The sequence below is a fragment of the Zeus faber genome (assembly GCF_960531495.2).
Source record: "Zeus faber genome assembly, chromosome: 16".
Lineage (NCBI taxonomy): Eukaryota > Metazoa > Chordata > Actinopteri > Zeiformes > Zeidae > Zeus > Zeus faber.
This window is the reverse complement of record NC_137202.1, coordinates 7,335,542-7,349,510: the sequence shown is the minus strand read 5'-3', so window position 1 is coordinate 7,349,510 and position 13,969 is coordinate 7,335,542. Positions and strand designations below refer to the sequence as shown.

At 44.7% G+C, this 13,969-nt stretch overlaps 1 protein-coding gene across 1 annotated transcript in view; it reads right to left on the bottom strand.

Moving 5' to 3' along the window:
- The window catches only part of cpeb3 (cytoplasmic polyadenylation element binding protein 3), a gene marked incomplete at its 5' end in the record, with an annotated part of 39,699 nt that extends 26,143 nt beyond the window's left edge, over positions 1 to 13,556 (bottom strand). Inside the window, 5 exon segments of the mRNA XM_080016584.1 lie at positions 6,802 to 6,886; positions 10,810 to 11,780; positions 13,424 to 13,486; positions 13,489 to 13,517; positions 13,519 to 13,556. Coding sequence (XP_079872710.1) covers positions 6,802 to 6,886; positions 10,810 to 11,780; positions 13,424 to 13,486; positions 13,489 to 13,517; positions 13,519 to 13,556 — 1,186 coding nt within the window.
- Between the last annotated feature and the right edge of the window lie 413 nt (positions 13,557 to 13,969).

Sequence of the window (13,969 nt, the reverse complement as noted above, 5' to 3'; positions counted from 1 at the left end):
CCAGGAAGGCTGTACGACTGTTGCTCGTTAGAGAAATCAATGAGCAACAGGTAAACCCCACACACACACACACACACACACACACACACACACACACACACACACACACACACACACACACACACACACACACACACACACACACACACACACACACACACACACACACACACACACACCTCTTGTCATAGCATGTTTTCCATCTGTTCTGGGCTTGTTCCACCTAGCTTACTCATTACAATAAAGTTTGTGTTTTCAATCCCATTGCCTGTGTGTCTGTGTCGGAGGCGTCTGGAAACGCCACTTGGGTGGCGTGTAGCAGGTGGAACTGCCACTCCATCATTTTGGAGAGGAAATGTATTTGGTCTAGCACCACATCCTAAAGGCTTTACCTTGGGATGAGAGGCACATTCAACTGCCCAGCAATAGTTCACATTGTGTCATCATGTGTTTTTTATGAATTATTAGAGGTGGGAACAATCCAATATCAGTATCGGGTGTCAATACTGACGGCATTCACTCATCGGATATTGGAATGAAGTTGCAGATTCGCGTGCCGATCAAAATTCTATTCTATAGTTTGCGCTGGACCATGAACCGACCCTTTTATTTTGCTAATATAATGGTCATCCTCCTCGAGAATTCAACAAGGCAAATAATTAACCTGTAAAGCACAATGCGCAAATAGGAACTGGCAGTTAGAGTTGGTGTTATTTCTTTAAATATTCGAATAGAAATGAAATATAAAGGATAACACCAACACTTACTATTAATATTAAATATATAAATATTTGAACTGAAATTGACATTAGATTGTGTATTTCTTTTTAACAAATAAATAACTGACTATAAATGTTTTGGCTGACGTAAGCGAATCAATTCACATGTGATGAGCAGTAATGTTCAATATAAGTTTTATCCAGTTTGTTGCACAGTGAACGCAGATTAGAGAGAATGTGCCAAGTCCGCGTGGGTGAAGACGCACGAGCGCACCAGCGAGTTTCCCTCCGTGTTTCACTGTGTGTAAAAGGGAGAGTGCGCCTTTGACCAGAATGTCCAGTAATTCTACAGATGTGGCGATGAAAGTGGGAAAGAAATCCGAGCATGACCGACGGAATGTGCTCCAGTGCAGGGGTTCACGGACCGCGCCGGACTGCGGGGCATTTGCCACCGGGTGGTGAGAACGTGGGCGAGATTTTTTCAGGGGCGATCTATGACCTGCTCCGCAGCAGAGCAGCAGCAGGGAACGGAGTAAATTAAATACATCTAGAGTTTTTATTTGCTTTGTTTGGAGAAAAGATTGCTTTGATCAGAGCTGCGGACCGTGCGTAACCCCCCCAGGTGCTAAATCTGAGCATTAAAAATTTGAAAATATTCGAATATCAAAAATAAATTTGAATGGGATAATAGAGTTATATGTTCAGCCCTAAACAACAATACTGTAATAATAATAAAAAAGAGCTCTGGTGTCTAAATCAGTATCGGCACATATGTATTGGAACTGAAAAACAGTGGATTGGTGCATCTCTAGAAATTATAAAAAAGGCCAACAAGGAATAAAACAACTTATAAAAGATGAAGTGCACAGCAACGTACTTCCACAAAGCACTACAAGTGCACTACCCGCAACTTCAACAGAAGTAGCCAAGCTGTCATGACTTCCTACTGCAGTGTAACAGTTACCAGTGAATAATGACCAAAAGTAAGCAATAAGACATAAATAAATAGCGAGAATAAATACCAAAAACCACAACTGTGGTGTGGTCTGAGCCCCTAGGTTAACTTTGCAGGCTCATATTGAACCCCAGTGCAGAACCTGGCTGCAATGGATGTGTTTGGAATAACATTTTTATGACTTGTGACTTCTAGGGAGTGAAAAAACAAAACTATTTCAGGGGCAGAACAAGTCCCGACTTGTTTTCTTTAGCGCTGTGGACGGCATTCGTTTATGTCATGCTTGCAACAGTCATGGATCTTCCACCAAAACAAACAGATCGCTCCGAAGTTTATTGAAGGCGAGGCGTGAGTTCACCTTTGACCCTGCCAACCGACATCATCTTATCACTTCCCTTGGTCATTATAGACTGTTTAAAGTACAAGGGCAACGTTGCCTTAGAAGATTTTCTCAGCAGCTGTTAACTACATCTTCCTAAACCGGTTAAGGGTGTAAAGTCCGGCCTGTCAGTGAAGCTTTTTGGCCCATACAGCTGTTTTGAAGAACGGCCTTTTCTCCCTAGAGGTTAAGCTGCTGTATCCCCTTGTTGATCCAGCAGGAAAGTAAAAAGAAAAACAAAACAAAAAAAGACACAGAGACATCACTGACCCCCCCGCGTTTCTCCAAAAATCCATTCTTTATCATTTTGAAGTCGTGTCAAGTTTAGTAACAAACACACAATAATTTGTTACCAACTCAATCATTACTCTTGGCACAGCTTTATGCCCTAACCCTGACAATTAACAGATCGGTGAATGTCTTGTTTGCCATTGTATTCTCAGGATGTGATACTATTCAAAAAGGTTTTGGAAAAGCAGCCATTCCCCAGTAAGAAAACCACCTGTTGCCCAACACACAGTAACTCGTTGTGACCTGTGTTCTGCTTGCTTTTCTTGTTTTCCAGATAAAAAGCCTGCTCTTCAACTCTTATCCATTGACCAATGCTCTTGTCAACAAGCTTGCAAATATCACTGCGGTTTGACGTCCCCGGGCAACTTCAAATTTACGGCCTATAACTATTATCTGTGCAATAATATTGTGCTTCATATATGCTGCCAACCTACACACAGCCCCTGAAAGTGCAACCTCATGACACAGTCAAGAGATCCTTTACCATGAAAGGCTTCTTGTGCAAAAACCTAAACTCATTAGTCTTTCAGAACAAATGGGAGTTGTTGTGGAGTGCGTTGCTCAGCATGCCCCGCAAAGTATGGTGATTAAAGCACAAGCCAAGCAATTTCAACCCAGTCCAATCCTGTCCCACAGACCGAGACAATACCAACTATAATGGAGACTCGGGTTCAGATCATGTGAGGCAGACTAGCAAGCAACTGTGTGTGTATGCCGTTCCGTATAAGTGACTGAGCCGCGCTGAGGGCTACTTCGACTTCAACTAATTGAATAAACCGCAATGGTTAAATTAAGTAGTGGGCATCAATGAAAGAGTACCATGTCTGTTACTGGTACCATGTCAGTGTTAAGGACGCAACTAACAGCTTCAAAAGAGCGTGTGTGAAAAAGAAAGTGCTTTGCATGGAACCTCAGACTTTATTTGCATGCCAGAATCCATTTGTATGTGCAGGCTATGCTTTCTTCGTGAGTGTCCGCGGTTTTTGCCGAGCTACAGTGATGGGGGCTGTTGTCAGACTGCTGGTGTTTTTCCAGGCCGTTGGGAGGATCTGTAGTGTTTGTGTGTGCCTGCGTGAGCTGGGGGGTGGTGATGGGTCGGAGGGTGGGGTGGGTGCTCTCCACACGTGAGCTCAGCTGACCCAGTTCAGGAACGACATACAGTGTGAGTAGTAAGTGAAGGGAAAAAAAGGGGCTTGTTTGTTTGGGACACTGCCACATCCCTGCTCCCCCTTTCCTGCCCCCTTCAACCCCCCCCCAGAAAAATACCCCCAAAAAAAACAAACAAAAAAAACAAACCTCTGGTTCCTTCTATGATTAAAGACCAGTCTGAGAGGATCACCAGGAAGCCTTGTCATTCTGACGCAGGTTCCTCCCTTGTCACATACACCCTTTCATACTACGACAACTTCCTCTTAAACAAGCATTGAGAAAACCCACCCCCCACTTTCGTTCTCATTACGCCACCGCTGCCCCTCCTCATCCGTGCACATAAACAACGCGGGGACGAAAACACACCAGAGGGGAAAGCAAGTATTCTGGTCACAATGAGAAGTATGCAAAAAATGCCTGTCATGGAACAGTAGCGGGTGGGGCAATTGGATTGGTAATGAACGGCTAGACCAATTCAGCGGGTTTAGAGCCTTGACAAGCAGTTTTCAGCCTGCGGTTCATGACCCCAAAATGACTTGTGAGGTGAAGTACGCGGACCCTGCTTTATGTAGCACCCACATAAGAGGGACCATGTGTCACATAGAACGAGGCATCTTGAATGAGGGGAAAATGGAAATGAAGGAACCCAAAACGCACGAACATAGACCCAGGTCTGTGCGTCAATTGGCCTCTAGATCCATATCTTACGTTTTGCCTTGCCCCCCCCCACCAACCCTGTTCATTTCGATGTCTACTTCTCCAGTACTCAATCCCGCGTGCCTCCTCAGTTTGGGTCTCCCTTCCTATCTATCTTGCTCTTTATATTTCACATTCAATCACAAGGGAAGGTTCACAGGAGTTTCTGAGTCCAAGCCAGTGAAGTCAGGCCAGGCCAGGATGACCTTTTTGCTGAAACAATGCTCTCTCAACACAAGATTAGGAAAACAGACTCTACGCATGAGAAAGCAACAGGCTCCGTTCACTATATGTCAACCTCAACTCTGCCTCTCCCTCCCCAATCTTTCCATTGTTAGGGGGAGAGAGAGAGGAAAAAAAAAAAAAAAATCACCAAACCTGATGGGGCCCCATTTAGGGCCAAGTGGATCCAAAGTTTTTACAACAGACACGTGACCTATGCCAGAAAAACATTAGCGCAAGTTGCCTTTAAACACACAGTAGATGACCAAGAAAAAAAATGTGAAGGAAGATCCCACCAACATTTTCATATTATTTATCATCTGATTAATTTTCCCTCCAAGTCAAAAGGCTTGGTGAGAAACCAGAGACACGTACCATAGTTTTCTGCATTTGCCCATAATTGTTATTTTGTAATCTGCCTGCATCTTAAAGTGCATTTGCAATGTAATCATATTAATATTTGCAATACAATATTTTGCCCCATTGTGTTTGCTTACATCATCACCATTAACCACCATACTGTGACAGGTATGAGAGAAACCAGACGAGATATATGGCACCATTTCCAATTTCCATATGTGCTGATCAGGAGCAGAACCACTTTATCATCATTTTGAGGCCAAATATAGAGCCTTTTAGACATGTGTTTCCTTTAAATGTGCACTGTGTAAGATTTCCAAGTAATATACCTCTAGCTGCTGACATGGTGAATAAACAACCTTTAGGCAACACTATGTAACTTTTTTACCTTAAAATAACAGCTTCAGAATCCTTTTGATGGTACACTGACTAATAATATGGAGAATGGCACCTCTTTCATTCCCACCGACCCCCCTGAACACCTCTTCTTGCACTATGTAACTTCTGGGTTCGGTTCGATTAAGTGAAACGTGCGTTACACTTTATGGTACCACGTCACTTCCTTGATGTTTGGCTCCAGTAATTTCCGGCTTTTTGGCTGGTAAAATATATATTAAAAAAAAAAAAAAAGAAGAAGAAAAAAAAAAAAGATTCATTATAAACTTGCCGGTCAAAATGTCCGGTAATAAAGCTCATACAAAATGTGGCCGCTCCACCTCCCCGACGGCGTGGACGAGACGGACCAGCGGTGCGCACGGCACCCGCACCTCAGCTCGCCGGCCCTCATTTTCATTGTGCCACGGGGTTTGTTTCACCCTCTAGTTCGCGCGTGCAAGCCGATCTGCCAGGCCGAGCACATCTGGTACACACACCGGTAGCAGGGGGCCGGGCCTTGCCCCCAGCCCCCTATCTCTCTGCGTCTCGCCCCTGAGCCACGGAGTGAGTGCTCGCTGAAGCGGCGAGGTCCGTGAACGGGGCGCTGTAACCCAGGTGTACATTATATTTGTGTTTATAACATAGACTGTTATTGAAACGTGACCGATAAGGTTCAAATTTATCCGGTAAAACACATTTCTTAATGGAAACAGGACGGGGTTTTACGACAGTTTTGTAAAAGTACAATTGCGCTCAGAAACTGTAGGTGCGCCAAAACCCCAAATACCAAAAGTTACATAAGACTGCTTTGAATTGTGATAGATTTATCAATTTAGCCTGCGTGCGAGTGGATGACGCGAACCTTCGAGTCCAATCGGAATATTTACTGTTTTTACCACTCAGATTTGCTTTGGTGAGAGTGAGCGACAGGTAAGTGAACGTAGAATATTATCCTTCTTTATCATTAGTAATTTGAATTATCATTTTGTTCTGCTTCAGCTCTGCATATGGAATACTTTCCATGCTTAGTAAAAAGGCAGACACATTAAGAAATGTATTGCCATTTAAGGTTGTTTACTCACCCAGTCAAATCATTTGAGAATCTTACACTTACTTCTTAACCAGACATCAAAATGTCAATGACAAACAAATTCATGTTTAAAAAAAGAAAGATTATCTAAGATAGAAAAACACATTGCATGATAACTTACATGGTAACTAATTGAATTAAGCAAGAAAGTGCATTCAGGAAGGATGGAAAGAGGACAGGAACAACGAAAATACTCATGCTGCTTTCACACATGCAGCTCATCCGGGTAAAGTCCTGATCATTTCAGGTTTACAGGGCATGTGTGAAAGCACCTTCAGTTAAAATAATCAAACAGATTATCAACATTTTTTGCAGGTAAAGGAAAGTGTTAATAGATCATCATTATAAATGTGAAAAAGCAGGATCCATCCTGAATTGGTAAATGGGGCAAATCGAGCAAAATCAAAATTAAAAATGCACCAAGAGACGATGTTCCCATGAAGCCAAAACAACCCCGTCATAATCGTAGAAGCATGAACATATGAATATTCCTAACCTGCAAAATGATTCCTCCATATAATATCAGCGATAGTCATTGGTGGGCCACCGGCAGGGTGTGGTTTACCTTTGTCATGGTCAGTCCTTATCATATCCATTAAGGAATTCTCCAATGAGTGCAAGCTAAATGCATCAAAGGGCCGATTTCGGTCCTGCAACACAGACGAAAGAGGAAAAAAAACTCAAGGTTAGATTCATCCATGTGGACAAAACAATGACCTGAAGAAGAAAGTCACGTTGTTATGGATGCAAATGAAATACAATCATTGGCACCACAAAAGTACTGTGCGCACAGAATAAGAATAAAGAGCTGAAGTAACAGATTTCGACCCCAGTCTAACCTTATGTTGCGAGGGTGTAAATATGACAGATATGGTGTGAATATTAAATGCATGTTCAGTGCCTCCCCTAGAAATGTTCTACTGGTGGGTGGCCATGAGACAGGATTTGTTGTCAGAGAAATTGATTCCTCGCTTGCTCCGTGTACACTTTTCTTTTTATTTTATTTTATTTTTTTTAAACATAGCGATGCTACAACTCTGTAGTCGCAAGGAGACTATTTCCATCTATCTCTATCCATCCACCATTGGAAACTTGCATACATGCATGCATTTGCATTAATCCTTGTTGTTGAAATTACGGTTGGGTCCCTTGCTCAAGGGCTTATCAGAGCAGTGGCACAACCAGCTCCTTGCATGTAGCGACAGCACCCAGGTATTGTTGCATCAGTTTCAGAGGGTGGAACTGGAGCACCCTGGCCATTATTTTGTATCTTTAAAAGAGATCAAATCCAGTGTTCGTATTTCTGATGTGGCACAGAGGGATTCCATATAGATTTGAAATAGAGAAATACCGAATTCCATTTTGTATGCATTTGGCCCCATGAGCTAAAGAAGCTCTCAGAGCTAATTTCCTGGTTTTGTGAACCCCAGCACGGTCTATGTGAGACTGTATAGGTGACACGACATCAAAAGGGTTTGTCGGTGAAGAACTGACTGTTGACGATATGTTTAGAATCAGTGGGCATATACATTTATGAGCAGGACATGTGTGCCAAAGGTAAGGTCAGAGAGAAAGTCTGGCCCGCATGCCTGACAGTGGAAGCCTGATCTGGGGGCCGGCCTTGGCAGCTGTGTCCTGTGTCCTCTGTCCGGGCCCGGGGCCATATTGTTTGGACACCAGGGCCCATTGTTGCCTGTTCGGCTGAGCATTCAAAAGCGTTATTCCCCGCTACTTTGTAGCCGGCAGCACAGCGCAGATAAAAATCTGCCCACTTGGTACAAACGGTAAACACTTAAAACGCTGAGCTTTTTTTTCCCCCCTTCCCCTCCCCTCTCACAGACACACAAATGTGCACGGTGCGGGGTAGGGCTGAGCGCGGCGAGTGGGCACAGCAGGCTGGAGTGAAATGATCTGAGGGGCTGCTGCATCTTCTCCGGACCCTTGTAAACCAGCCCCTCTCGTTACGGGTTTTAACTCAACGTTAACACGCCACATACGTGAGAGATGTGCCACATGGAACGCAGGCCATCTCGACTGTGCTCCACTTCATCTCTTGTCCTGGCCCATAAACACCCAAGCGAGGTTAAGTGAAAGTGTCATTATTAGATGAGAAAGCAAGCATTATGGATATTTATGAGGGGTTATTTTATTCTTTACTATTTAACATACAAAAGGTGAGCACATGTGCGCTTAATAGGGCATTAAGGCATTTGTGTCTAGAAGGATTTCTGCTCAACGGTACATTTTTCACATTCTAAAATATAGTGGTTTATAATTGTCAAATATAATAATAAACAAGTCAAATATATATACACTTCACACTGTGAAAAAATAATCCATCGTGAGATAAGAGAGGCAAGCAAGCTAGATGATACATGTTTCCAACACAGGATAGGATAAGATGAAAAGTCTAGAGGTGACACCTTCAGATTTTTTAATAAACACCTGTTGTTCTACATGGCGACCTGACTGCAGAAGTTGCCTGTCAGTCAGCTCGCAGCTAACACCCAACACCTGATACAAAGGGATAGAGATCCCAAAAGCTCAGACAAAAGTTGCCCCTGCTATCGACACAGATGAGGGTGTCTCCCGAGATGCTCATGTGACTTTGTTTTTAAGCCTCACACGGACATGTAAAGTTGAATTCCTCGCATTCCTCGCCCTTTAAGCTGCGGCCAACAACAGCACATGTCAGAGCACATGGAACTCAAAATCTGCCCTGCGCCCATCTGCGACTTTGAAATAATCTTGGGTAATGTGTGTGCTGCGACAACATGTACACCTGGCACCAGCTGTCTGGATAACAGACTTGTGGCCAGCTCCACTGAGCCATTTCCCTGAGTCTTGTACTTTGGGAGACATGGCGCTCTATGCAGGGTGGCATTTCACTGCATATATGTATGCTTGTATGTAATAAGTAAACATCTTGAATGTCGAATCATGGGGCCTTCTGTGACCTTGCGTCTTGCTGATAACTACCTCTGCACGCCGGCCAGGTCAACAACAGAAACTCGGTGGAGGCAGCCAGAGAGTCAGGAAATGCAGATTGAAACACAGTCAAGTATAAAACATTTTTTTTAGGCATAAAAGCACCATTTTAATGTGTTTTAAGATTGATCTTAGGATCAAAATCACTGAAGAATTTTACAAATTTCCACACAATATGACAACTATGAGAATTATCAATAGAAAGCACCTCCAGCAGTAGAGCATCTCAGGGGGGTATTGGGTTATCTTACTAGTCGCTGACAGTCAACGGACAGACTGCTGACAGGTTACTGACACACTGTTGATAAGATGTAAAGTGTCTATAGATGGACTATCTAAATAAAGTACCACCCATTTTTGTCCACACACACACACACACACACACACACACACACACACACACACACACACACACACACACACACACACACACACACACACACACACACACACACACACACACACACACACACACACACACACACACAGTGGCTCCCCTATGGGTTCATGAAATGATTTGGTGTATTTTTTATACATATTTGTTCAGGGAAATATTGGAAAATTTATTTTTAAGATATCATAGGATCCGAGGCTGGATATAAAAATATATATATTAGCAATTCATAGTACCAATGATCTGTTAGTCTTATTGAGCAGCATCGACCTATTTACCCTCTTTTGGAGTCCGAAAATGATGGCAATGTGCATGTTCTCTGATACAAGTACTCAGTTTTAACCTGGTATCAGGTGTTTTGATACTTCCTACTCGATACTTTCCCTACTCACTTTAAGTGAACTCTCTCTTGCATGCTGTTAATATTATATCACCCCCCGTGGCACGTGGTTGATCATGTTAAACAAATATATATGCTATATAAAAACATATCAATGATATAATATGTGATAATAATAAAAACAACATCTCAGTGCGCTCACCACAGTATTACACCATTATATTTCATTATATATCATTTGAAATATCATACCTCAAAAGCCGACTTTCTACCAGTAAGGCGAGGCCTTGCATAAAAGCAGCGATACTTAGTGTTATTAAGTATTTCCCTTTGGGTATTAATAAAGTATCTTTATCTTATCTGAATTCAATTACTGCGTTGGAGGTGTAAGCCCCGCCCACTTACAACGCCTCAGCCAACCACACGCACGCGTTCAGTCCTTTAAACAGGAAATTAACCATTTCGTGTTAAAAACCGCAGTCAAATTAGAAAAAAAACCAAAACAAAAAAACAAAACACGGTGTCTTGGTCATCATCACAACCATGGCAGTCATGTCAACACCTTTTTTTTCCCCCCCTTTTGCTCAAATTGGACCAAATAAATACAACAGTGCGTAGATGAAATGACATTGGGATAATAACTGACAACCACGGCGCCCCATCTACCGGGTTGCTGTCAAGCCGAATTCCACAAATCATTGTGATATAATACGATCAATTATAATATGAAATAATATATGAAAATATCATAAAGTGTCCTATAATAAGATCAAAAAGTAAATAACATTAAGCAACCACCTTGTTCATATATACAGTAGATTACGATGGACGCGGCGTTATATAGAGCTTACCTGGAAAGGCAGTATGCTGTTGCTGTTGTCCGCGCGAAAGGCGCTGTCCTCCATCCAGGACTTGGGTGTCAGGGGTCCGGCTCTGGGGAACTTCGGGGGCGCGATGACGTTCCCGGCGTAGGGCTTCTTCATGGGGGAGATGGGGTTCAGGGGAGACGGCACCCCGACTCCCACCCCTACCCCGACGCCCACCGCCCTCCGCGGGTCCCTGCCTGCCTGCAGAGCGCTCCAGGGGCTGGAGGCGGCGGTGCTCCAGGCGGCGTTCTGGTGGTTATTCCAGGCGGAGGGCGAGGCGGAGGACGGGGACCCCTTGCTGTTCATGATGGTCTGGTACGCGTTCCGCTGGGGGAACGGGCCCTGGTTGGGGCTGGCGGGGGACCTCCTCTGCTGTGGCTGGGGCTGAGGCTGGGGCTGGGGTTGGGATTGGGGCTGGGGCTGGGGCTGGGGTTGGGGTTGGGGCTGGGGCTGGGGTTGGGGTTGGGGCTGCTGGGGTTGGGGCTGCTGCTGCTGCTGCTGCTGCTGCTGTTGGTGGTGCTGAGTCTGAGCCAAGCCGATCTGAGGCGAGAAATTCCCCCCGAAAACCGGGTTGACGTGGTGCGGGAAGTTCTGGAAAAGCATCGTCCCGTTCACGGAAGGTATTCCTTGGAAAAAGCTGTCGTCCACGGCGTTCGCGGTGGTTCCCGTGGACCAAGTGCTGCCGAACGACGGGGAGAGGGCGCCGCCGGTCTCCTGCGGCTGGTGGAAGCTCAAGCCGGGCAGGATCGGCGACTCCATCGGTGCTTTCTCCGTGTGGCCGAGCGCTGAAGCCGCTTGGCTGCTCCCGCTAGACGGACTGTCCTCCGGCGAGGGGGCTCCGGACGAAGGGGTCGGGGTGGAGGGAGGGTCTACGCTTGTCGGGTCTTGCTGATGGTTGAGGTGAGGCTGGGCTTTGCTTTTGTCCATCAGTAAATCATCCTGCATGGTTTGCTGAGCTGAAAGAGGGAAAAGCAGAGGCGACGAGTTATTATTAATGATATCATACACCAGGCTGGCCGGGGCGCTGCGCTGCCACTGCAGAGAGGAGAACTTCGACGGGGATATAGTGGAGGAACCAGTCAGCTGCAAGGCAAATTCCTGATCACCCATTTAGCCGAAAAGGAAGGGGCGGGCGGGTGGGGGCAAACATCACAGGGTGCTGGAATGATTCATAGATTCCCACAGATGATCCCCCCTTCACCCGTTGAACCCGGCGCTGCACCGATCACCGCGGAGCGAACGGGCCTGTGCTGCCGATATTCACCACAACTCGCCACGTCTCGTTTTCCTCCACGCAGGAACTCTGAGCTGCAACGTGAAACGGAATCCCCCCCCCCCGCCACCCCCACCCCAAGGACCTCCCCTATGGTCATTTGCATACGTCAATAAATAGTGCTATCGCGCGACAAGGTTAAAGACCTTCTACCTCGCCCCGACACTAAACCGTCATTTAAGGTCTTTATTACATCTCACCCCGTTTCGCCTCTGCGACGACGCGCGGCAGAATGTGACGCACTAGGGCCACTTTATTCTCAAGCAGAGATCCATGCTCATTATTATAGCATACTGTAGATCTCTATTGTTAACTCTTTGTTACACTACCGTGTCCATCTACCGAGAATACGTTATAGTATATATACTATCTACCTATCTATTCACTGTTACACGATAGCACGCAGATACTGGCAAGCAGAAACCTAACCCAACCTATGGTAATTTGTAGTCAAACATAGCAGAAAGCTCCACCCTGTGAGCTCAAAATGCTTTAAACGAGTTTCTTATATGCAAATCGAAAAGGTGTAGGGAAAAAACCTACATGAGCTTACCTCGTTTTTTCCACTTCAACGAAATGTCTTTCAAGTCTCGCACAATTTCAGATATTATCTCAGCTGCTATTTGGGAAATTAAATGGAATATTGATATTATAGCCTGCCGGGGCTACGCGACATTCAGCAAGGTGGTAATTTCAATCATAAACTATATATTTTTATAGGAATACTAATAAATGGTAGGCCACTTTCAAAGCAAAACGGAAGGTTTGAAGTAAAGGTTGATTAGAACCTTGTTTAGTCTATTATTGTAACCGCAGAAAATAAATCATGCAGCATAGTATATATAAAAAAAGGCCTTAAATAGAAATAGCCAACACACGTTGAAATAGCATTAATAACAAACATACCACATTACTGCGGTTCCCACAACACGGTGATTGGGGTTTTTGCTGCAGGTTGGACTGAACACACTACACCGGTTAATCCTTATTTTTTCTACCCCGAAGCGCTGCGTTCCCAAGGTCATCAAAGTAGCCCCGTCAACACACCGGGGATCCGAATAGCGCTTACGACAAACACGCCCGACATTTCACCGCGGTTCTACACCGCCCGTATCCCCGCTTCGGGTCTGGAAATTCGGTATATCCAAGCAGCAGCGGCGGCGGTGGCGGCGGCGTTGCGCTAAAACTCCTCTAATCCATTTGTGCCCGAGCCACACACCAAGCACAACAACATGCAGGTCTCACGTCTGTTTGTTTGTTTGTTGTTTTTTTTGTTGTTGTTGTTGTTGTTGTTGTTGTTGTTGCCTGACGTGAAGATCGCATTACCTTTATCGTTCACCTTTAGGGATTCTGTAAATAAAGCTATTTCTGGTCGCCTCGTCTGGGTTTGTGACAAACGAGCTGCCCTTGTGCCGAGATAGTCAGCAGTTGCCTCAACAGCTGATTGACTGCGGCGCATGGATGGTGCCGCGGAGGACTCTGGGAGCTGCAGTTTTCCCACCGCTGTAATGGGACTACAGTGGCGAAGTCCCCAAATAGAAAAACAAAAAAAAGAAAAAAAAAAAAATGAAATCGTAAATTGATGGAAAAAGCCACATATCTAAAATAGATCGTAAAAAGAGATGAAGTGCTTCCTTATTTCCGATCCGAGTCTGACGGTCACAATTGAAAGCACGATTTCAAGCATTAAATGTTGCTTTGCACACGGCGTTTCCCCAATTTCTTTTCTGCCACCGTACACCTTTCTATTCATCTTTTAATAATTAAAAAAAAAAAATAATAATAATCCCAACGACATAATCCCACGGCGAAGCACAACCCCATGGACAACTAAAACCGTCTGTGCTTATTATTATGGTCCGTTAATAGTTC